Source organism: Poecilia reticulata, chromosome 16 (assembly GCF_904066995.2).
Source record: "Poecilia reticulata chromosome 16, P_reticulata-male-v2, whole genome shotgun sequence".
NCBI lineage: Eukaryota > Metazoa > Chordata > Actinopteri > Cyprinodontiformes > Poeciliidae > Poecilia > Poecilia reticulata.
In genome coordinates, this window is record NC_088845.1 from 3,514,310 (window position 1) to 3,538,540 (window position 24,231).

At 38.4% G+C, this 24,231-nt stretch overlaps 1 protein-coding gene across 1 annotated transcript; it reads right to left on the reverse strand.

Moving 5' to 3' along the window:
- Nucleotides 1-21,854: 21,854 nt before the first annotated feature.
- On the reverse strand, nt 21,855-23,557 carry LOC145547673 (tripartite motif-containing protein 16-like). The gene has a single exon (XM_081597472.1). It carries the CDS (start codon nt 23,254-23,256, stop codon nt 22,090-22,092), a length of 1,167 nt encoding a protein of 388 aa, XP_081453598.1. The 5' UTR covers nt 23,257-23,557; the 3' UTR covers nt 21,855-22,089.
- Between the last annotated feature and the right edge of the window lie 674 nt (nt 23,558-24,231).

Sequence of the window (24,231 nt, forward strand, 5' to 3'; positions counted from 1 at the left end):
GGTGCTGGTGTCCATCTCCAGCTAACGTTTTGGGCGAGAGGCGGGGTCACCCTGGACAGGTCGCCAGTCTGTCGCAGGGCAACACAGAGACACACAGGACAAACAACCATGCACACACACACTGACACCTAGGGACAATTTGTAGAGGCCAATTAACCTGACAGTCATGTTTTTGGACTGTGGGAGGAAACCAGAGTACCCGGAGAAAACCCACCATGCACAGGGAGAACATGGAGACTCCATGCAGAAAGACCGGGGCCGGGAATCGAACCCAGAACCTTCTTGCTGCAAGGCAACAGCTCTACCAACTGCGCCACTGTGCAGCCCTTTTTTAATATCCATCCTCCTTTATATTTATCATTATCTTAAATAATAAAAATAAAAATAAAATACTGCGTCTTTAAAAATGAATCATTTTCCAAAGTGGATATTTTATCTAAAAGGCATTTTTATTCAAAACGGCATGTGATATTTGCAGCTCTAATATTAGTATATGTTTTTTCATAAACTTGTGGGGGCAAATAAGGGGAATTTTTATTTGGAAGAAAGATAATAATATCTTGCCTTTTTTGAAGGATGTGCCTGCATGTTAGCTGTAACCAAACAACAATTGCTGTAAAAATGAAAATGGTACAATGTCCCCACACAATCCCCTGGGGAATGGTGTGTGTGGGAAGCCGGTGATAAACCTCTGAAAGCTCAAAACAAACAATTAAATGCATTATTTAAGAAGGTTCTAGAAATGAACATTAAAAACATTTTTTCACTTTAAACCAGTCTCTGTCTTTACTGATGGATGCCCTACCTGAACACGCGAAAACAACAGAAATATTGTTTTCCTTAAGTGTACTGGCTCAGTTTTATACAGTTTTGTGTTAAAGCTTCGAAGCGTTAAAGAGACATCGGAGCAAGTAGATGGATGAACCTCTCTGACCAGATGCCCTCGACCCTGGAGGGCGTTCAGACTCGTCATACTTCCTCATTAATAAAATCAATACACATTCCCTTCAGCTTAATGTGACTACTGATTGCCTCTGGGCTATGAATGTTATTTTTAAGATAGGAAGCTGCGAAATTATGATTATTTAGCAGACAAGAGCCAGAGTTAATACATGTTTATACAGCTGGCATTTTGCAGATTAAATTGTCACTTTTATGGATTCCCTTTGCTTGATTAGCCTGTAAAAAGTGTCTCAAACTGAGACAGATTGGATATTTGTGAGTTACTGACATTATGTTCTACATTTTCAACAGAACAGCGGGATGTTTATAGCTTCACTAACTGCTCTGAAATACAGCAAACTCCTATGAAATAATCAATATTTTATTAAAAAGAAGTGAATAAAGTAACAGATAGTCAGAAGTTAAGATATATGTTTTCATGATAGGATGATTATACATGTATAAACACAACTTCAATTGTACTTATATACCGTAGTGTTTTAGTACTTTTACAAATAATTCATGATAAAAAAAAATTGACAAAAAGGGCAAAAAACACAATAAAAACCAGGTTGCAACCCAGGGTGCAGCTGAAAGTAGGGGGTGGTGCACCATGAATTATCTTCCTGTGTGAAACAAGAACTGAGTGGCATTTATACAGAAAAATAAAAAGATATAAACACAACAGCATTCACTTAAGTGCTATTAATTGAATAAGTAGTTAAAATATCTAAGTACACTTGAAATAGGACAAAACTCACAAGTAACCTTTTATCAAAAAATAAATAAATAAAAACTAGTTTTAAGTCAGTTATTTCTCAATATTGATGAAAAAGTTCTAGTCCATTGGTAGATTATTTCACTTACAGCAGGAGTAAAATGTCTTGTTCTAAATGAAGAAACCTGCTGGTGGAACTTGTACTTTTTCATATCAATATGAGGAAATATTGACTTAAAACAAACTCCGGTATGTTGTGTAGCACTATTTAAAGTGTAAAAGGACTGGATGGAAGAAATCAGAAGACTAGAATTCGTCTACTGGAGCCGTTGTCAGTAATCAATAAAACCAATGCAAAAGAACTGCTTTCAATACCATGTATTTTAAAAGAAAATTAAAGTGAACAGTACAAGACAAACATACATAGAACCCCAAATTAAATATACACAGTACTGCAGTAGATCTTTCATTAAGTTGTGCACAACTGGTTTAAATTTCCCCACTGGTCAGCACAGTGTCTGACCTACACACATTCAAAAAGTCCATGGTTGAATTGTCCAGATATTTGAGATGACAATGTCCTAGCGCAAGTCGTTTCAGATGAAGAGATGAATAGTGGATTGTGTGTCCGAATGGTGAGATGGAGGGGGAAATGATACAGACCAGCCTCCTACCAGACCAGTATGGAGTGATTCTCAGGTTCTCCTGGCCCCAGCCAGTTTTCAGAAGCTCGCCATCCTTTAACCCTACAAAGGGATCACCTGGCCTGTATTAAAATAAACAGGACCAGTAAATTTCCAACCTGCTAGTTAACTAGACTCTTTTCAGTTATACATAGAGATAAATGCAATAGATCTAATCTGTCAGACCAAATAAAGTAATATTTATCTCATTTTCTTAAACATGTTAAATTTAAGACATTAGATCATACAACAATTAGCATTGGCTACCACCAACATGCTAAAACAACAAAACAACATTGTGTCCACTACTCACCAATTCCATTAACAGTAGAGAGCATGGCAGCTTCAAGGCTCCAAACTCACTGGATCTTTTCAGATCTACATGATTTTTATATTGGAAGGTTAAAAAAAGTGCATAACAAACAAAGAGGTAACTGATTGTTTGGAAACACCAACCTGTAGCTCCTTTGTCTCCAGCTCTCCCCCTCACACCTGACTGGGGAAAGCTGGAGCAAGCCTAAATAATTACCTCAGGTGTGTCAATTGGCTGCATGCACTGTGTGACTGACTGTCACTCTTAACCAATGGGGCACCGAGGCGGGACTAAGGGCAGTTTTTTCACCCCGGGTTACAGCTGCTGCAAAGTTACTTGTAAGTTAATTTAGTCTTTTTTGAAGTGTACTAAGGTGTTTGCACTGAAAACTAGACCAAAATTACTTTTGTGTTTTTGCAGTGCGCTACTTCAGAGTATGAAGGAGAAAACTTGGCTGTGTTCAACGGAAATCCAGATGCAATAAATTATGCGTAGGTTTAAAATCTCCATAATTTGTTCGTTCAGAAGTTCGTTTCATTCTTTTTTGGGGTCATGCACCCCTCTCTTTATTCTGACATGGCAGGTGCCTGGTTAGGCTTTAATTAAGCTCCATCCCCCGTGCCTCAAGCTGTCACTGTCGGCACCGAGACCTGTAATTACCAGCTGCGACCCAGGGAGCCGCGCTGTTTACACCAGCAGACCCAACAGCTTTATGCTGCTAAGATACGTGAAGGCATTAATTAGACCCTATCTGCCCTGTCCCGAGTAATTAAAGTCAGTGGAAGAGACGTTCATTCACCTTCACTTCTACAAAGTCACTGGAGCGCTGCCCTGACATCAAAGCTGCGTTTAGGAATGATTTGGCATTTGATGGCTAAAGACCTTCAGGGCAAACTAAATATCGAGCTGGTGGACTGATTTAGAGAACTTTTTCTGAATGCCATATTTTAAAATCAAAGTAGATTCATAAATTTGAGAGCCGATAGATGTGGGTAGATTAATTATTATGGGCATTTATAAGCAACTCTTAAAGCATATTGCAGCAGAATCTAAGCAGGAATCGTTTAAATTTGGTTTATCTGACAAACCTAAAGTAAATATGTTGCACCATGGTTTAATTGGGGCACTAGCCCAACCAACAGAATCAAAATAAACAAATTCTCTTGGTAAAATATGATGTCTCATGAAGTTTCCCTCATAATTATACATTTCAAGCCAATAAATTAAATGAGAAGAGTTGTCCTGAGAGGACTGGTTGGGATCACCTGAGCTAAATTTTAAGGTTGGGATGTCAAATGCTTTCTAAATGCTATAATAAACAGTGAAGTAGTCATTTAGTGTGGTTTAAGTACAAATATAAACGCCACACCATGTTTTACCATGTAGTGCTAACACTCTTCACAGCAGCAGAGTGCCTTATTTATCAGATAATAGGCAATACAAAACAAATCTGGGGGCGGAATAGACAGATAATCAGATTTTTTTCTGTCTGAATGGAAAGTCATGTCACCCATGACAAAAACAGCAATAACAGCAGATGTTCACTGAAGATTTTTTAATTACATTTTTTAAAAATGTATTTTTGTTTTGTTTTGAAAAGCATTACAATAGTTTTAGGGTATACCTTTTTTTTTTTTTTTTTTTTTCAAATCAGTGCAAAAGGGCTGCACAGTGGGGCAGTTGGTAGAGCTGTTGCCTTGCAGCAAGAAAGTTCTGGGTTCGATTCCCGGCCCCGGTCTTTCTGCATGGAGTTTGCAGGTTCTCCCTGTGCATGGTGGGTTTTCTCCGGGTACTCCGGTTTCCTCCCACAGTCCAAAAACAATGACTGTTAGGTTAATTGGCCTCTCCAAATTGTCCCTAGGTGTGTGAGTGTGTGTGTGCATGGTTGTGTGTCCTGTGTGTCTCTGTGTTGCCCTGCGACAGACTGGCGACCTGTCCAGGGTGACCCCGCCTCTCGCCCGGTACGCTAGCTGGAGATGGGCACCAGCACCTCCCGACCCCATTGAGGGACAAGGATGCAAGAAAATGGATGGATGGATGGAATCAGTGCAAAAGGGGGAAACTATAAACTAGAAGAGGACCAATTACAAATCAATTAAATTAAAAAATACTTCATCCCAAAGTGAAAATCTCTGGGATTTGGGGTCATAGTTCAGATATTATTTGAGCTTTTACAATATTATTCAGCTGCTCTCAAAAAACTCACATTGTTGCCATAGAAACACATCGTATTGACTGTCCCAAAGTTAAAAAGAAAGAACAGAAATCCTGAACAGCATTCAAAACCAGAAGGAATATTTTTCCAGACATGCAACAATTCAAACAATGAAAAGATTAACTCACATCTACAAGAAGAGCAAGCGGTCCAAGTCTAGAGTTACCACTTGGTGACCCATTTGACATGCTAATTATCTACAAACTTTTATCAACTTTTGAAAAAAAAACAAAAAAACTTGTTAAAACTGAGTGAACTTTTACAAGACGCTCTGATAGTTAATCCACTTTGATCCCAATTAGTGCTTAAATAAAAAAAAAAAAATCTACATTACAACAAGCAAGATATAATTATCACCTGCTTTCAGTTTACACAGAGGGAATTTTCTGCGTGAGGTGTGTTGAAGTTAACATAAGGTCCATAAATCATTCAGATGAGGCTCATTTTGAAATGAGGCCATAATATAAAATATACAATTAATGTGCATGTGGTGATATTCTTCAAATGCAACAGGCACATACAGCATAGTTGGTGTGAAGCCAGCCTAAGACTCCAGTTGCTATGAGGACAGCGTATCAGAGGGGATTAGCTCTTTCTGTAGCTTAACTCAACCTGACACTTTTTCTGCCCAAAGACAAAGTTTGTGGAACTAATTTTCTGATCTACAGACTCAGGGAGAACGCTTCTCTTCACAGCAAGCCAAAAAAAAACATCACTGGGAGCATTAAGAAAAGCAATTTTCTAAAGTCAGCTTCAATGACTTTGCTAAACAAAAACAGTCCTCACATGTGTAGGAGATTTTACTTCAGGAAAAAGCTTTGGCTCTTTTATAAAAGATAGGTTAATTTACCTTTGGTGTCAACGCATTTGAACAAAACAAATTAGCTTAAATGATGGAGCAACTAAATAATGGGGCAATGGAACGAGGGAATAAATCAATAAATGATTAACTGGGATTTTGACCTAAATAAATTAAACAAATATTTCCAGAAAACATGACATCTACAGAAAATCATTTAATTCTTTTATCCCGATACACAATGCCTAAACTAAAAAGTTTTACTTGGATGTGTCATCATTTAAATGCTTAAGTAAAGCCTTATTAGTAAAATTCGACTTTTTGGTCAAAGATTAGCAAAATAAATAAATAAATAAATACATTTAATTTTAAGTGAAAACAAATGAGACACAGCTTCATTTGGCCGAATGAAGCTGGAGTTTGGTGCCCGTCCCTCCATGTTCCTGCCCAGATAAGTGTGTATATATAACTGCTGAAAAGCAGATAATGTGAACTAAATAAATATATGAAAGGTAAAGTAAATTCATAAATATTCAAACTTTGTCTGTTACGTCTGGACGCTGCAATTGTTTCTCCATTCTTTGCTATAAAACACCCACCTGTGCCAGGCTGCTTAGGATCAGGGTAGGCAGCCTGTTTCACGTTCACACATTCTCAAGAGGCCTGAAATGTGGGCTTTAATTAGGCCACTCCAAGACTTTGTTATATATTTCTGAGTAGCTCTTACTGTATTCTTTAGGTTGTTGCTTTGCAGGAAAACAAAACTCTTTCTAAACTGTAATTCTCTGACAGACTGAGTCAGATTAGACTCCAGGATTGATTATATTTTTCTGTTCTCAGGGCTGGCTGCTATGTAGCATTGCCAGCATGATGCTGCCACCGCCGTGCTTCACACTGGTGATGATTCACTTGTGGTAAATGTACATTGTTTGGTTTTTGCTAAACACAGTATGTAAGAGAGTCTCATTTTTGCCTCATCAGATCAAAAAGTCTTCCTGGAGTCTCCCACACACACACACACACACACACACACACACACACACACACACACACACACACACACACACACACACACACACACACACACACACACACACACACGCACACACACACACACACACACCACACACACACACACACGCACACACACACACACACACACACACACACAAACACCCACACTTTCGTAGGTTTTTTTTTTTTTACCCTGCTCATGTCAGGGTTTCTGTGTGTGTGTTGAGTGTGAGTGATGCATCTTTTCCAGCGAAGATCTTGGTGAAGAACCTGGCAGCCTACACGGATGGATCTCATCAGCCTCATCAGTGTTGGGGATAAAGGAGCAGCAGAACCTTCACTCAGTGCTGGATGATCAACGTGCACAGGTAGTCTCTCTAGCCGTCTCTTGTAGTCTACAGTACTTGCTATTTTGATCTGTCTCTTCAGTATTTTCCAGTGGTTTCAAAGTCCTTGTGTTTGCTGTCTCTAGATCAGTTTCTGGATTTTCCAGTTGGATCAGTGCCATTGTTTTCTCCTCTTGTGGATCTCACCTGCAAGTCTGCCTGCCTGCTGCTCCCTCCACATCACTCCATCGATTCTCTGGCTCCCAGTCATCACCATCCTCACGCTCATCTCAGGAACCTCCGTGAACCATTCTCCACACTGGACCTTGGGCACATTCCCCCACGCTTCTACCAGAACCATTCTAAAGTAAGCGTTTCCATATTGTATTGCCGATCACCTCATTTTGGGCCACCAGTAACCTTGCTCTCATTCCAGGCACCTCCGATTGCACAACTCAACCGCTCCTGGAAGGATCAAGGAGAATTGTTTGTCTATTTTTGCAAGAAAATAAAACCCTAACCTTTACTCAGACTTGTTGATTTTGCATGTGGGTCAGAAGGTTAAAGCCGAACATGGCAGCTCACCTATTCGTTGATCTTAAAACCTGAATCCAGGTTTACATAAATAAACCTGGATTTACCTACTGTTCCAGATCTCCAAGGCTTTGAGGAGGAGTGTGTGATTCACTATTGGCACTGAATAACATTACACATGTTTTCTTTTCACTAAAACTCAGAAAGCTCATGGCCATCCATGGTGTGATGTCATGAAAGCGCTTTAGGAGGGGTTGGGTGGTTTGACTTTATTAGGAGATAAATCAGTCTGACCCAGTTTGTGAAGTTGGCCAGCTCTGGGCAGGCATAGAAATCTTCCAGTCAAGTATATTGGAAATCTTTTTGCAGCAATTTCCTGACTCATATTTTTCAATAATTTCTCTGCTTTGAATGGAGTGTTATCTTGCAGTCATGTCATAATTGTAGCAGGAATCCTGATGAACCAGAGGCTGGACCTCACAGACGCAGGTGTTTATTTACTAAAATCACTCATCAGCTGCTCTCAGGTGATTTCCATTTCACCTACTGTGAATCTGCTGCCACCAATTAGCTGGATCTCTGTTGAATTAGGTCATTTTTCCTCATGCATCTTTAATGAGCAAATATTGTATAAATCTGTTTTCCCGATGACGGTAAGGAGTATTTTTCATCTGTATTTTTCTTGTAAAAAAATGAAAATATTACAAAAGCAATGAAAGGATAATACATTGTAAAAGAAAAATTGTAGATAAGATTACAAAAAATAAGCTGAAAAAATAAAAAAGCTGTTACTTTAAATGTGACCAGCAGGTGGAGATTTTTTTTTAAAGTAACAAGATGCACCCGAACAGATTTATCAGTGGGCAATATTTTATTAAACAATTCTTTAAAACATCTTTTTAAAAACGAGGCTTCAGGCCCACTACTCGGTCCCTGGAACAAAAGGAACACAAGGAAAAAAAGGGAGACAAGTTCAATTATTCAAAAAAAGAAACAAAAAACCATGCAATGCAAAGAAAATGAGTCAAAAGAAAACCAAAAAGAAAACAAATTAGTAACTTCAATCACAAAACAAAGGAACAAATCGTTGTCATCCGCTTCCAAATGCCCTTCTACGGAGCCAGAGGAGTAACGCCCCACCCACACAGCCGGCCCAACCCACAACAGGATTAGTTGAGGGCGGCCCAAACAAACAACGACAAGACAAGACAGCAGCAACGCCATCAAAGCCACACTGCAGAAACGCACGACAGGTGTAGCACCCAAAAACCAACCATGATCTCAGCCACGGATAGAAAAACTGCCACTTACGTTCGCAGACGAATCGACTAAACCCAAAAGCCGACATGTAGCCGCAGACCGTATTCGCCCCGCCCACCAATCAACGGTGCCCGGTGCAGGGAGGGGGTGGAACACCATCCCACCACATTATGATTTTCTGTTTCAGGTCATTTTTGATATTAGTGGTTCTGGGTCAACTCAACCCTTTGACAATTAATAGGCCAATATATTTTATCCATAGAGGGAATTTTGAGAGGGAATTTTGTTCTTATTATATATGGTTGTACCTAAAGCTGTTTCTTAACCATGTGCTTGAAACATTAGATACCATTTATTTTTCTTCATGTGTCACTTTTGGAGATAAATTAGAAACAGATCCAAAGTTTATCTGTAAGTGTGACTGCACACCATTTTCTGAAAAGCACCATATTTGTTTTGCTTCTGTTTCTGGTTAGTATAGTGGATTCTCAGGAATGATGTCAAGTTATGTCTCCTGATTGAACCTAATTATGAAATCTATAGTTATGAAATGTTATTAAAGTGTTATTTAAAGGAGTCTGATAGTGACATCATTGTCTCAATGTAAACCATGGGAATAAAATAGAAAAAATTGTTCGCATCATTCTTGTCAAAGTGGGTGTAAAAGGTCTTCTTTCGCAGTAAGAACTGATGCACACGCTGTGAATATGGGATACAAAACTATCAAAAGAAAAACTAATGAAATGAAGAGATAAAATGGTGAATAAAAATATACATTCATTTATATTTTCCTCAGTGTATTTAGTTACAGAGTTCCAAATAGAAGCAAAATATAGTAAAATGAAAATGTAAATGAGCAAATTTTGCGTATAGAGTAATTGGTGTTTTGGAATATTTTGGAGTTAATTGGCATAATTATGCAGAGCTAAATATAACATTATTTATTTAATCGACAGTTTGAAAGCTTTGTTTCTAATAATTGGTTGCTAAAGCTTTTATGTAATAGAGATTCATTGTAATCATTCACAAAAATGGCTGCATTTTAATGAAAGGCAATAAAAATACATAATTATTCAGAGTTCTCGCCCGGAACGTTAGCTGGAGATGGGCACCAGCAACCCTCCCGACCCCACTGAGGGACAAGGGTGAAAGAAAATGGATGGATGGATGGATGGATGGATGGATGGATGGATTATTCAGAGTTGTTCTTTGAAGTTTTTAAGATTTTCTTTTACTTATGCAAGTTATTTAAAAATACATACAAAATACATTAAACGGGTGAAAAATTTAGAAGGATTTGGGTTATTACTAACTAAAGGTTGTGCTATAATGTCATGTGATGAAGCACTGTAAAAATGTTTTCTTCAGCAGCTGTCATAGTTTTCTGTCACCATTTATTTTGGTGTTTTGAAAAAAAAGTGTTACTTGTGTCTGAACATGAGGAAATGGAGGGGGTATCTAAAGGGTTACTGTTATGAACGTACTGTATTTTCCGCATTATAAGGCGCACCTAAAAACCTTCAATTTCCTCAAAAGCCGACAGTGCACCTTATAATCCGGTGCACCTTATATATGGACCAATATTGAGCCACAACAGGTCTAGCAGCTACGGTAAGCAGCCGCCGACTTAATTTTTGCCCGTAGAAGAAGAAGCGCGCGGTGCATGCTGGGATAGTTGTCAGAATGCTGGTTTGTTAATAAAGTTTGACTGACTGACCTATCTACCTACCGACCTGATTGGTCGTCTGCAGGTCATTTAGCACCACTTTTCTCCACGAACATGCTGTGCGCGAACGGAGAAGGGTGACCATCGTCCGGCCACGCCACGGCCCAGTCGTGGAAGGCTCTCCACGCCGACCGGAGTCGGATTGTTTTGTTGACATTCTTGATGAAAGAATGAAGAATTTAATGAAAGCTGACAGTCCAGGACAGGCAGCACGGCAGCAAATTAGCGCACAGCTAATACCGGTAGCAAGAGAGACAGAGACTGTGGGGTATCGTGTCGGTTGGTCTGTGTTACCCAGAAAGCAGTTGGGCACAATATCACAACACCAACACCGTGGGTGAAACAATGACCGGGGCAGCCCACTATATAAAGCACTCGGGGACCTTTTCTCTATTATTACACATCCATATTTGTAGAGTACGGAACAAATCGTACTCTACAAATGTGTAGACGGCTGTAGCGTCTATTCTATGCGCCTTATAATGCCTTATATATGAAAAAAGTTTTAAAATAGGTCATTCATTGAAGGTGCGCCTTATAATCCAGTGCGGAAAATACGGTATATCACTTTTATTGTGATTCCATTTAGAATAGTGCAGGTCTATTGGGAATAAAGGTGTGGACCTCACAGTGTTCTGCTGCATCATGTTGTTACTTTTGTTGCAACATCTCCATCTTTTTTTCTATTTATATTTAGCTAAGTGACACTGTGGGTGTGAAAACTAACTCATTCAGGAAACTGAACAAAAAGCAATAGTAAAAATACTATTTTCACAATTTTCTGTCTTGAGTACAGATCTGAAAAATATTAAAGATTTTTTATTAAATTAATAAGTGTGATAAATGAAAGCTAAAAAAAACAGCTGTAAAACAGAAGTCCCTTTTAAACACATTCATTGAAATGTTACTTTTAGCATTAGAAGGTTATTATAAGAAAAAGTAACAGTGTCTCCAAGTTAAATGTTCTTGCAGTCGCGTCCTCATTAAACATGACCCCGATGTGTTTTGTGCTCGATGTATGGCATTCCTGCCGTTAGCAAATGTCAGCACTAACACCTGAAATGGCTGAAAAGAGTCGAACATCTGAGGAGCCAGGTCCCTCGTTTGCCTTCATCCCACTCATGAGTCACCACCTCCAGCATCGCGTGTTGCTCCTCTGCAGACCCATGATGTTGTGGCCGATGACAATGACAGCATGCATTAGTAAACATTAAAGACCTATTGGTCACTAATGACTGACACCGCTGCACAAAGGAGCCCGTATTCGGTCCTAACGAAAGCTTTTACAATGCATACGTGGGAAGCAAACATATTCTGAGATAAACACCTCAAGGTTGTGGAGGTGTACAAAATACAGTTCTGAGAATTTGCTCAATGGGTTTTACTACAAAAACTGCATACATACAATCATGTTTTGGGTTCCCCCCCCCTTGACTTTTAAGTCAAACACCTACAAACTTATCATGGCAGATAAATATTAGGGAAGTCAAATGTTAACAGTTCACTGAGTGGATTGGAATAATTTTCTAAAGGTTTTTGAATATTATTTGTGTTTGTTCTCCCAGCTCAGAACCACAGCAGATCTTCCATTTTTGTTTGTGCCACTGTTTTGTTATTTGAGTCATTAAGCCCTAAACATTTAAAACAGAAAGAGAAATAAATTAGAGTCAGTCTCTGTACAGTTTTCTGTGGAGCTAGTTGTGGTTAGATGTAGATTTATTCAGGTAAGAAGGGTCACCTTGCCATGGTTTTCACTTTAATGGTTCCTCTGTCAGTTTGTTTAGTTAAATCCCAATGTTAAAGCCGCTTCCTTTCACAGCTGCTATGTTTTATGCAAAAACCATCCGTCTAATATGATCATTCTGATGAGCATACAGTCATTTTCAATAAATTAGAATATATGTCCCATTTGTCTCATTTGTCAGATTAAATGTACCTTTTGAAAATAACAACCTTTAAGCAGGCTTTAAACATATTTTACATTAAGCCCATATTTTTTTTTTTTATTTTTTATAGTTTTCTTAATGATTGGATGTAAAATTGTAATTTTAAATCTCACATTTTTATTAGGTATTAGCAAAAAGTCATCACAATTAACATAAATAAACTGGTTAAAAGGTCAATCTTTGTCTAATTAATCTGTATAATCTGTTTCTCTTGGTGATGGAGTTACTGAAATAAATGACATTTTCAGTAGTATTGTAGTTTAATGAATGGGTCTGTAAATGCTGGTCAGAACTGGAGCAGAAATTTAAAACTCTTGCTATTTTTTTCCTAATAACAGTGTTCAAAATGGCCATTTGAAACTGGGGTGAAGTTCAGGTAATTTATACTCAACATAATGAACTTTTAAACCCTTGGTTAGTGTCAGTTTGCTAGGTCCTGTAAAGCCACATTTCTCCTGATCTTCTGCTCATTGGACAAAATGCCACATGAACCTTTTCCTTATGAGCTGAATGTTGAGGTGGAAAATTAGTGCTTATTGTTTTCTTCTGGGGCTGCACAGTGGTGCAGTTGGTAGAGCTGTTGCCTTGCAGCAAGAAGGTTCTGGGTTCGATTCCCAGCCCTGGTCTTTCTGCATGGAGTTTGCATGTTCTCCCTGTGCATGGTGGGTTTTCTTCGGGTACTCCGGTTTCCTCCCACAGTCCAAAAACATGACTGTCAGATTAATTGGCCTCTCCAAATTGCCTCTAGGTGTGAGTGTGTGTGTGTGCATGGTTGTTTGTCCTGTGTGTCTCTGTGTTGCCCTGCGACAGACTGGCAACCTGTCCAGGGTGACCCCGCCTCTCGCCCGGTATGCCAGCTGGAGATGGGCACCAGCAACCCTCCCGACCCCACTGAGGGACAAGGGTGTAAGAAAATGGATGGATGTTTTCTTCTGAGGTGGTTATTTTGTACTGCACTGAGTTTGTTTTAGTTTTGTGTGCTGAGAGAAAAGTCATCAACATTCACACCCCTGATAAAACCAGCCATGCTCAGCCAACACAAAATGGGTGAAGTGTGTTTTAAATGAACAAAAAGATTCATATACAGCAGGATGGCCTTCCTGGGTGATTTATTGCACCATTTTAGCAACAAGGTGCATGTGATTTAGGACGGAGCTTTACCTGGTTTAATTCTGATGAGGATCCAAGTGCTTAACGTGTCACCTTGGTGCTTTGAAGTTGTGCAATAAATAAGCCAGGAAGAGTTATGCAGTGTCTCTGTTCATTTAATCCCAGAGTTCAGTGTTTTATGTTCAATAACTTGGTTTCCTTTGCTCTATTTCTTTTGTTTCCAGATGTATTTGTTGTTTATTTTGCTTTGAAGATAGAAATGAACCCAAATTTTGAGAGCTAACAGTTTGATCCCCTTTGATAGCAAAAGTTATCAATTAGACTTATTTGTAAAATTAAAAACTGTTCAGGAGTTTCCAGTTAACAAACTGCACAAGAACAAATTTCAATAAAACTGACATTAACAGAAATATGGTCCAATTCCACCAGTGATGCACGTAAATTTCTTAATGTCTCTATTAGTGAAGAAGGAACGAAAATCTCTGAATACAACTGCAAAAATATTTCGTTTTCTTTTTAGCGTATTTATTGACAGAATTGTTTTTGTTGTATCTGTATAATTTGCTTAGAAAAATAAAACTATTACCACTTTTAAGAAACAAAACCATCATTCATCTCATTTCAACACAACAAATGATGACTTTAGAAATACTCGGCTTATTTTTAGTTTGTTTGCCACGTCCTTCTTATCTGAATGTTTTCAAATAGTTTCTGTTCTGCTTGTAAGCCATGAGAACCAAAAGACACACAAATGCTGGAGATTGCAGACTGGAACATAATGCATGAATTTATGATCAACTTGTTTCAAATTCAGACGAGTTTTTTAAGCTCTGGATCAAATACAGATCTCTTTTAAAATCCTCTATTGTTCAAATCTTCAAAATTTGTTACTCTGATTTTGCTCATTGTTTAGGGGAAACGTCATGTCCACAAGGTCTTCGTTTCAACTTTGAAGAAATTGAGACAAAGTGTGAGTAAACTTTATCAGCATACACTTTATTTAGCAATATGTGTAAAAAGGAATCACTAAGAATAATGTCTGCTGAACTGATAAAGATTAGGACAGAGTTTCAGCTTATCCACAAAAATAAATGGAGCAAAAGAGGCATCTGAAAAATATGTCTCCAACAAAATTTGAAATTAATTACCAACAGCTAAATCTAGATGTATAATTCCAACGAAAAACAAAACAATGTCAGTTTCACTTTTTTTCTCCCATCCATTCCTCATTGAATGCAGGTTCAAAACATATTATTCATTAACTGCGATAAATTAAAGCTGCTAAGTGGCTTTTTTTCCCCTTACTATGTCATGTTCTGGATAAGTAGTTTACTGAGAGCACAGATTTTAATTGGACGCCATGAAACAGTCGCCTCATCTCCAAGATGAGATTTTAGGCAGAGACCCTGTGAAGCGCCTGTCAACATAATTGGTGAGAGGAAGCACCGCTGATGCACTTTGACACTAATATTTTCATCTTTTCTAAACACTTTCCTGTTGAAGTTTCATAGAAACAAATAAACCAGGATTATTCATAGTGAGTCTGACATACTGGGGACCATTTGTTGTATTATGTTTGTTCTAATTCAGCAGTGACAGCAAGTTAAGCTGTGAGAGCGATGGAGACTGTTAGGCTATGAGAAAACGCTCATCAAAGCAGAGGCTTAAGGACATTTGGATCAGTCAGAGTACTCCATGTTTTGATGTCAGGATAATCAGCAGTGGCATCTCCTAATTAGATTAGCTTCAATGCTGCTGCAGGTATTTGGTGTTTAAATAAAAAGAATGACAGATCCTCAGAGTTAGATTAAAAAGATCAACACAGGTGGTGCTTCGCTGACACTCTGCAACGTGCAAAGTGTTTTTAAGTGCACTTCTGGTTGCCATGTAGTGTCAGAGGGGGATTTACGCAACAACAGGGCATAAGCATTTTTTTTATATAATTATCTTTTTTATGTTAATTGAATGACTGGTTCAGGCAGGAAACTGGACAGCCAAGCTTTGGCACATTTCTAATATTTTACTTATGTCCACATGTTTGTGTGAACCTCAGAAGAATATAAAGCATGCAACCCCTCCCAAAAAATATCATAAGTAAAATCAGTTTTATTTTATTCTAATTTATTCATTTATTTATTGTTGGTAAATGTATCTGTGATTGCTTCTGTTTAAAAATTCATTATCACAGGATTGAAACAGGATGCCTCACTTTGCTTTGGTTAACTCAGTCAGTATTTAACCACTGAAAAAGCCAAAGATAATTGTCTTAATTAAGGAAGCAGCTAATATATTTTTTTATGACTTCTTTCATTGAAGGAATTAATTTTCTCTCCTGAAGCCGTTTTATGTGTGCCATCAAAAGTAATAATTCATCTGTTTTTGGATTCATTTCTCGCTTGAATAGAACACATTTAATGCAACTAAGGGAGAAAAATAATAATATTAAAAAAAGCAGGTTATCAGCAGTGATTTGTTAAAGAACAAATATCGATGGAGACATAAATAAAAAACTGGACATGTTAAATGTGAGACTATGACATGTAAATAAGTTTGTTTGATCGGTTGCCATGAAAACCGATCTTTCCTTTCATCTTGTCACTTTGAAACCTCGACTCATTTATCTCCGTTTTGTCACCTGGTGCATGTGAAGCCCTCAGAGAGGCTGTACATCGTGACTGAACGCCTGCAGCTGGAGCTTTAAATGAAGCAAACAGGCTCCGCAGCACAAATTAATTAAATCAAAGCCAATGAAAGCTTTTGAAAATTACATCCAGAACATCCTGCATATGTCTGTTTAGTATGTGGAGTTTCAATTGGGAGCTAAATGAGCACGGCTACTCTTTGCACCGATGGATGTGATGAAAACAAGAATGGAGTGAGAGAGGACAATTTATTGTGGTCATGATCAAACCACGCTCTGTTTTAGTGTGTCTGGTTGTAGTTTAGAACCTTCTTGTCATCATCTTAATGAAATGTCTTTGACATGTTTTGGTAAAAAATGCTATTTCACATCTACAGCTATTTTCCCTGGCCTGCCTTTAAATATTACTTCAAAGTCTATATTTTAGTTAACTCCTGTCAGAAATGTATCCTGACTGTTGGCGGTTTTTGCAAGGCGTATGTGAGAATGAGGCAGTAAGAGACAAAAATAATACTCAATGACACTTGAAAAGCTCCTACAGTAGTGCTGTGCGTGACAGTTTCCAAAAGCACCCAGTAAACTAACTTAAAAAAAATAAAAAGATTTCTGGTGCTGAACCAAAAATACTCAGTGCTGCAGGTTAGCAGGGAGGTAACGAGGTAGCACAAACAATGCCATGAAAATGTGTTTGTACTGAACAGATTTATATCATTTTTTCTTTTAACATGACACCAAGATTATTGGACCAAAAAGAAAATGCAGTTGTCTCTTTTTTATGCTTTAGTGGCCTTTATTGCACAGTATTTGACAGAAAATATGGGGACGAGAGAAGAGAAATACATGCAGAAAATGGCCCTGGGCTGGGAATCGAACACACAACAACTCAGGATGCTACTGTAGCTCTGATCCACAGTCATGACGAAAGAAAGACAATGACAACTTTTTGGGGGAAGCCCTTTTTCCTGGTGACGTTAAAGTGGTTGAGGGAAAATGCAACAGACAGTACAGCTAAAGAAGCTTAAATACTTTGGAACAACGTTACGTGACACGCTATTGGCTGATGTTTCCAAAGCAGCCAATCCTGGAGCTCCATTCATCTTCCTTGATGCTGATTGGCTGTACCACCAAGAGCGAAGATAAGGAAAGCAGTGGATGCTAACTTCTGTTTCCACTGTACGCATTAATACACAATAAGGTATATTTGGTGTTTGAACTATTAGAGGACGTCTCAGTTTTATTTCTTGCAAATATCAGGGATCCACTGTGTGCAAACTTTGACACTAATAACCAGTACATATCTAATAACCAATGGTTCATTGATTATACAGACTGTTTCTTGCTTTGTGTTAATAAGACCTAAACCTACTTCTGGCAACAACATATCCAAATTACCAAGTGAGGCTGGTAAGTCCTGAACGAGCTGCTGCTCTGATGGGTTAACTGGGAATACTCAGCTCAGTGTTATACAGACAACCATCTTCATAAACTACCTTCACACACATCATCATCACAACTTCACACCTCTCTAATGTGATCATGTGGGGCTTTGGGAGCCTCATATTAAAAACATTAGGCCTCCATCTTTCCTCCAGCAACCTGCAACAGATTGACAGATGGTGTCACTGCTACAGTTTCCAAACATGTCTTACCCTGATGGAGCAAATTAGAGTTAGGTGAGAATCATTTCTGACTTCCAGATCAGTGCAGTGGCTGATCTTAGTCCTTTCTTTCTCATCTGCAACTTATTTAAAGTGTTTTCTTTTACAAGTCCACCCACAAACTGTCAGGCAGGGTTATTGTCTCTCGTCCAAGTTTCACACTCAACATCAGCAAGCAACAAGTGTGTGAACTCGGCCCAACACTCTATCAACTACACACAAACCCGTCACATTAACTCAATTATTACATTTGCACATGGTAACTGAGTCTTTTTCATCATGTGAATTAGTTTGGCTCCTGGGAAGAATTTGTCAAGCTCGCACAGTAGTAATCAGAATGTTTTTTAACTCAAAACGAAACAATTAATTATTCTAAACGTATTAAAAAAAATGCTTGGAAGCTTATTTATGAGTGGAGATTTATAAATAAACTGTTTGGAAAGAGTCCACATCTTAAAATTCCAGTGAATGCACATCTCTGACCTGGTCTGACAAACACCATGGCTGCTGTCAGAGGCCCAGCAGCTTCTGCTTTTCAGTTTCTCAGTTCTTTCAGAAAGGAGTGATTCAACGCTTTAATTTCATTTAAAAATATTCCTGAAGTACGTGATGCACAAGTTTTAATTTGCTGTCCATACTACATATGGGCAGGTATAAGATTATGCCAGTTTGATAACCCTGGTATCAAAATGCTAGTTATTATGATGGTTGTATTACAAAGATTTAAATATAGAACATAATTTAACCCTACTTTTATTTCAAATAGCTTGCTCATCATTTTAATATTAGTATTGTCTGATGTCCAAATGTCTAAACATCAGATTTAGAAAGAGATATTAATCTTCTTTCAGCCAGCAGTAAGTTTGGGAGGGGCAGCACAATTTTTATTTCTCTGCATCAGTTCTGGTGTTTTCTGCTTATTTTCTGTGTTTCCTGGTTTTACCAGTACTTCCTCTCAGCATTCAGTAATCAGTCTCCCAAGTAGAAATACTCCTTAGTTCTGTTGCTCTATTGTCAGATCCTCTGTTGCTCATCTTCCGTGTTGTTTTTTCCATTATTTTGTATTTTTTCCAGAGTTGTACTTGTGTTGGAAACACTGCTTGTGTTATATTTTGCTCTTATATTCATCTTTAAATTTAATGGCCAGAAGAACTAAATTGTAACATTTCGTATATTTTATGCAATTATTAGAAACCCAATGTTCACCAACGTTCAACTTTTAAAAAATTAAGAACTACATTATGTTGTATGGTTTTGTCTCTACTTCATCCTGCTTTGTATTTTCATCATTTCATTTTCTACAAAAACTCAATTCCCTTACTTACACTAAACTTGTTTAAACATGTGAAATATGACATGAAACCAAAGTTTAATTTCAGCTTAACAGCAGGACTCAGGACTGGAGCCACAACACAGCCGTCACCATCAGATTGACAGGATGAGTTTGGAATAAAAAATGTTATTTTTACTGATAACTAAAACTGCAGGAGACAGATTACAGACAGATGACTCCAGAAAATGTGTTTATCACATGCAATTATATGTTACAGTTGGCTGAGAAGATCTTTAACAATTATTTAATCAGAGTCAGAATGTAGTATTCCTTATTTTATATTTAAAAAATCTGTCAGAAATTTTGTGAGCAGTTAAATATCTTTCATGAAACACAAATACAAAAGACAAGTGAGGTTTCAAAAATGAGAATGGTTGAATTTAGATGAAAATGCTTCTTTTGGGTACAAAATTAGCTGCTATTTTTGCACAACATTGACAACATGCACTCATTTCTTTTGCAATGTGGTTAAATGAATATGTTACCATCACATTTATTTGACTTTCTGATTGTGTTTTTGTTAGCAAGTTACTGGGTGAGGATTGGAAACGGGTTGTGATTGCATCCAAGTACCCCGGCTGTGAGTTCACACTCACAGTGTTGTATTTAGGGAAGACAGTAGAAGCTAACAGCCTATTCTGGAGTCAAAGAAATAACGTGAGCTACATCTTCTTTGAACAGATTTAAGGTGATCTTTACCTCTAAAATCGAGGTCAGAAGTGTCAGAAGCCATCTGAGTGGAAAATAATAACTTGTGCCAAACACTTTTCATAATTAATTTGCTGCCTTTTTAATGTGATAACCTCAAGATAAATGACTGATGAAAATTCATAGAGGAGCTTTGTCTGAAACTGCACCTGTTGCTTCTCGTGCTTGTTTTTTTAATTTTTACATATCCTCCAGGCTCTTTGAGGGTTTTTATGAAACGGAAATATTGAAGATTATTCACGCGATTAATTCCAACATGTCCCGTTCTGCAGATTTTCAGCAGGGAGATGCAGCACGGCTTCGGCAGAGTGGTTCAGGTTTGCTGCTGGAATCAAACAACCAGAACGATTTTAAGTAAAGCTTTTGAGTCTTTCTTCTTCTGAGAGCCCCATCTTCAGATGTGCAGCTGTTCATTTATTATCACTGATTCTCTAACAGCCTGCATTTCTCTCAGCACTAACTGAATTAGCACTGCATCTCAGGAAGAGGTTGGTGATGCGTTGACAAGCACTTTATTGTTTGGTAACGCTTTCCCTCACATTCAACTCCATTTAGTTTAATTAAATAATGCAAACATGGATGGAGGCTAAACAAAATTAAGCATGAAGAGCCTTAGTTTTTAGCGAAAAAAAAAAAAAATTATCCATCGAAATGTTTGATTTTATGCAGTTTTTATTCTCATTTTATTTCCAAAACACTTCAAACTTTAAGATTTTTATGTTCAGTGATCTATCAAAGGAAGTCTGAGATCTTCAGTGACAGGTTTCCTGTTTTGCAAAACTTGTTCTCTTGTTGCATCTTGTTTTAAGTTTCAGTCTGACTATACTTCCTTTCTTACTGATTTCCAGGGGGAACATAATTCAATTTTACCAGACTAACTACAAGAGGCTGGCTTATGTCTTTGAAATGATTGAGATTTTAATTTGAAATAGAAGCTGAGATATGCTTGAAGACCTTCTTTGTTGGAACTTTAGCATCTTTTTTTTTGCCGTTTTTGTGTTTTGTATTTTTTTTCCTGTATAGTGTTCACTTAGGCAAAACATGTGACTGGTTTGAATTGTTATGCAAAGCTCAGTAGTCGGTGCTTTAAAACTGGACCAAGGTACTTTGGTTCCATCTCACCTAGTCTTTTCACATGGTGAATGGAGCAAAATGCAAACCGACTCCACACAAACTCAGAGATATGTTTTTTTTTCTTTCATCTCTTGCATCCAGATGGCAGCTTCTTTTTGTGAAAACAGAATTTTTCTGCTCCCAACATTAATCCAAAGCTGAAAAAACTCCTTCTCTTCATCTCTTAGAAAAACGTCTGAGTGACCCTTGAGAGATAAAACAAGAAAACACTATATGTTTGTTGATTTTCTGTGAAAATTTCCAAGCTGGCTCACTAGAGTTAAAAGATTTCTGTCTGTATGCAAGCAATTCAGTGCACACCATTACTCTGTGCAGCCTGGATGTCTTTTCTCATCTCATATACATGCTTACCTGACAACCAAACTCACCAGTCAGGCTAAAAACTCTGACTTAATTAAATAGTCAAATAAAAACTTTATTTCTGTAATTTTTCTGCAGTGGTGGAAAGAGTGTTGTTGATGGATGAATTCAAATATCTAATCTTCTCCAGCATCAAATGAAACCTTCTGAACGAAGGGTTTCTGCATTTTGTATGACAAAACTCACAATTTATTGTGATATGGAGGAGAAAACTTTAAAAATGTATCTGTAATTAGTTTTTTATAAGAAAGAAAAAGAGACAAATATTTTTTCTGATTTAAATCTTAAGAATTGAGGAGAAAACAGCATCAGTTGTGAGTTGATGTTAGTTTCACTTTTATTCTTTGGATTCTTAGATCAATAAAGAAAACAGTAGCAAGTTCAGTTCACTTCAGTCTCAACCGATTAAAAGAACAATCAGAACATCCAAATACATCAATATAAATATTAAAGCAAAAACTACTAGAGCCCAGAGAATTTTACATTTTCATGTGGACAAATATTTCTGTCATAAGAATAAAATTAAACACCAGCAGTATTTTCCTTTATGAATCCTGAAACATAGAGAACTACCGATACATATGAAACCAGAAACATAAAGAGCAGAACAGCAGAGCAGAGACATAAGAACAACGAACCTGATCAACAATCAGAAAAAAGAGAGAAAATCTACTTGGGTTTACAGATCTCTGCAGAGTCTCCAGGGTACCAAACTGCAACTCCAGCCAGTAGCGGCTCAGTGAATCTGGTCTGGACTCTGTAGAGGAGAGTCATGGTTTCAGAGACGCTGTAGAAGGACAGAATACCTGCTGTGTGATTCAGGTAAACTCCGACTATGGAGGAAGCAGGACCTGAGATGGAGGTCCAGATGTTGTTGTGACCAAATCTAAAACTGCTTTGGGAACAATCTAATGCCCAAGATTTATCATTACATCCAAATGTACATTGATTTCCATCTCCTACTCTGCTGATGTTCTTGTATGCAACAGCTACAGAAACCTGTTTCCCGCTCCACTCCACCTCCCAGTAACAACGTCCAGTCAGACTCTCTCTGCTCAGAACCTGCCACCAATAAGTGAATCTGTCTGGGTGACTAGAATAAGTCAGATTATGATTCATTGCTGTCACCTTCCTGTTCCCCTCTGATAGTAACAGCTTTGTGTTTGCTGTGTTTGGATCCAGAGTGATTTCACATGAATATCTTAAGAATCCAGCTCTGCTCTTTGGTTCTGGTTTTGGTTCTGACAGTAGAACATCCACCTCAGTGACCATCAGTGAGATGTTTGTCCATGAGTCTCTCAGGACGTCCTGTAGTTTGTCTCTGAGCTCTGACACAGCTGCTGTCACGTCCTCAAAGTGTCTCAGAGGACGGATGTTGATGCTGGATGAGTGTGTCGACTCCCTGAGTGCTGGCAGTGAGGGGCAGTTGAGGAGAAACTGGTTGAGATCCTCTGTGTGTGAGAGCTGCTCCAGCTCAGCGTCTTTCCTCTTCAGCTCACTGATCTCCTGCTCCAGCTTCTCCTGAACATCTTTGACTCGACTCACTTCAGTTTCCTGCTGGGATCTGATCTGCTGCTTCACCTCAGAGCTTCTTTTCTGGAGGAGACGGATCAGCTCAGTGAAGATCTTCTCACTGTCCTCCACTGTTTTCTCAGCAGAGTGATTGATGGCCTCCACCTCCTGCTGAAGCAGCTTCACATCTTTCTCCTGGTCCTGGATCATCTGCTGGATGTTTCCTCGTCTCTCCTCCAGCTCTCTCCGCCTCTCAGTCCTTTCTGCTGCAGCTGACACTGTGTCATGGCCTTTATGTTCATCCACAGAGCAGAGATAGAACATCTTCGTCACCTCATCATGACGAGAGCCATCCAAGAACCTGCAGGTTCTTGGATGGCTCTACCAGGAGGAAATTTGTGGTCAGAGAGGAGTGGCTGTGTTGGAGAGCAAAAAAAGGGAAAGGTTATCAAGTTTTTATAGCCTACAAAAAAGGAGCAGAGCTGTAAATCTAACCTTTGTCTCCTCTTTTACAATTAAGAATTCAATATTTACTTAGTTTATTTACTAAAGCTCTTGTTTCCACATCACAGCAAAAAATCCACAAATCTACACAGAGATCATATATTTGAATATATTAAAATATTTGATTTTTAACATGAATTATGAACTAAATCAGAATAAGCAGCGTAAGTCAATTATCTACAGATATTTTCTACCCAAACATTGTTAGCATTGACAAGTTAACTGATAAGTCCATCCATCCATCCATCCATCCATCCATCCATCCATCCATCCATCCATCCATCCATCCATCCATCCATCCATCCATCCATCCATCCATCCATCCATCCATCCATCCATCCATCCATCCATCCATCCATCCATCCATCCATCCGTTTTCTTTACACCGTTGTTGCTCAGTGGGGTCGGGAGGTGCTGGTGCCTCTCCAGCTAACATTCCAGGCGAGAGGCGGGGTCACCTGGACAGGTCGCCAGTCTGTCACAGGGCAGCACAGAGACACACAACCATGCACACACACACTCACACCTAGGGACAATTTGGAGAGGCCAATTAACCTGACAGTCATGTTTTTGGACTGTGGGAGGAAACCGGAGTACCCGGAGAAAACCCACCATGCACAGGGAGAACATGCTAATGATAAGTCATCTAATAAAAACTTTATTTCTGTACTTTTTCTGCAGTGGTGATGAATGAAGATGAAATCAAATATCTGATCTTCTCCAGCATCAAATGAAACCTTCTGAAGGAACGGTTTCTGCACTTTATATGACAAAAGTCAGAATTTATCATAATGT

Excerpts from the sequence above, each read along its gene's own strand:
- LOC145547673 (XM_081597472.1), bottom strand. The coding sequence starts at position 23,256 with ATGTTCTATCTCTGCTCTGTGGATGAACATAAAGGCCATGACACAGTG.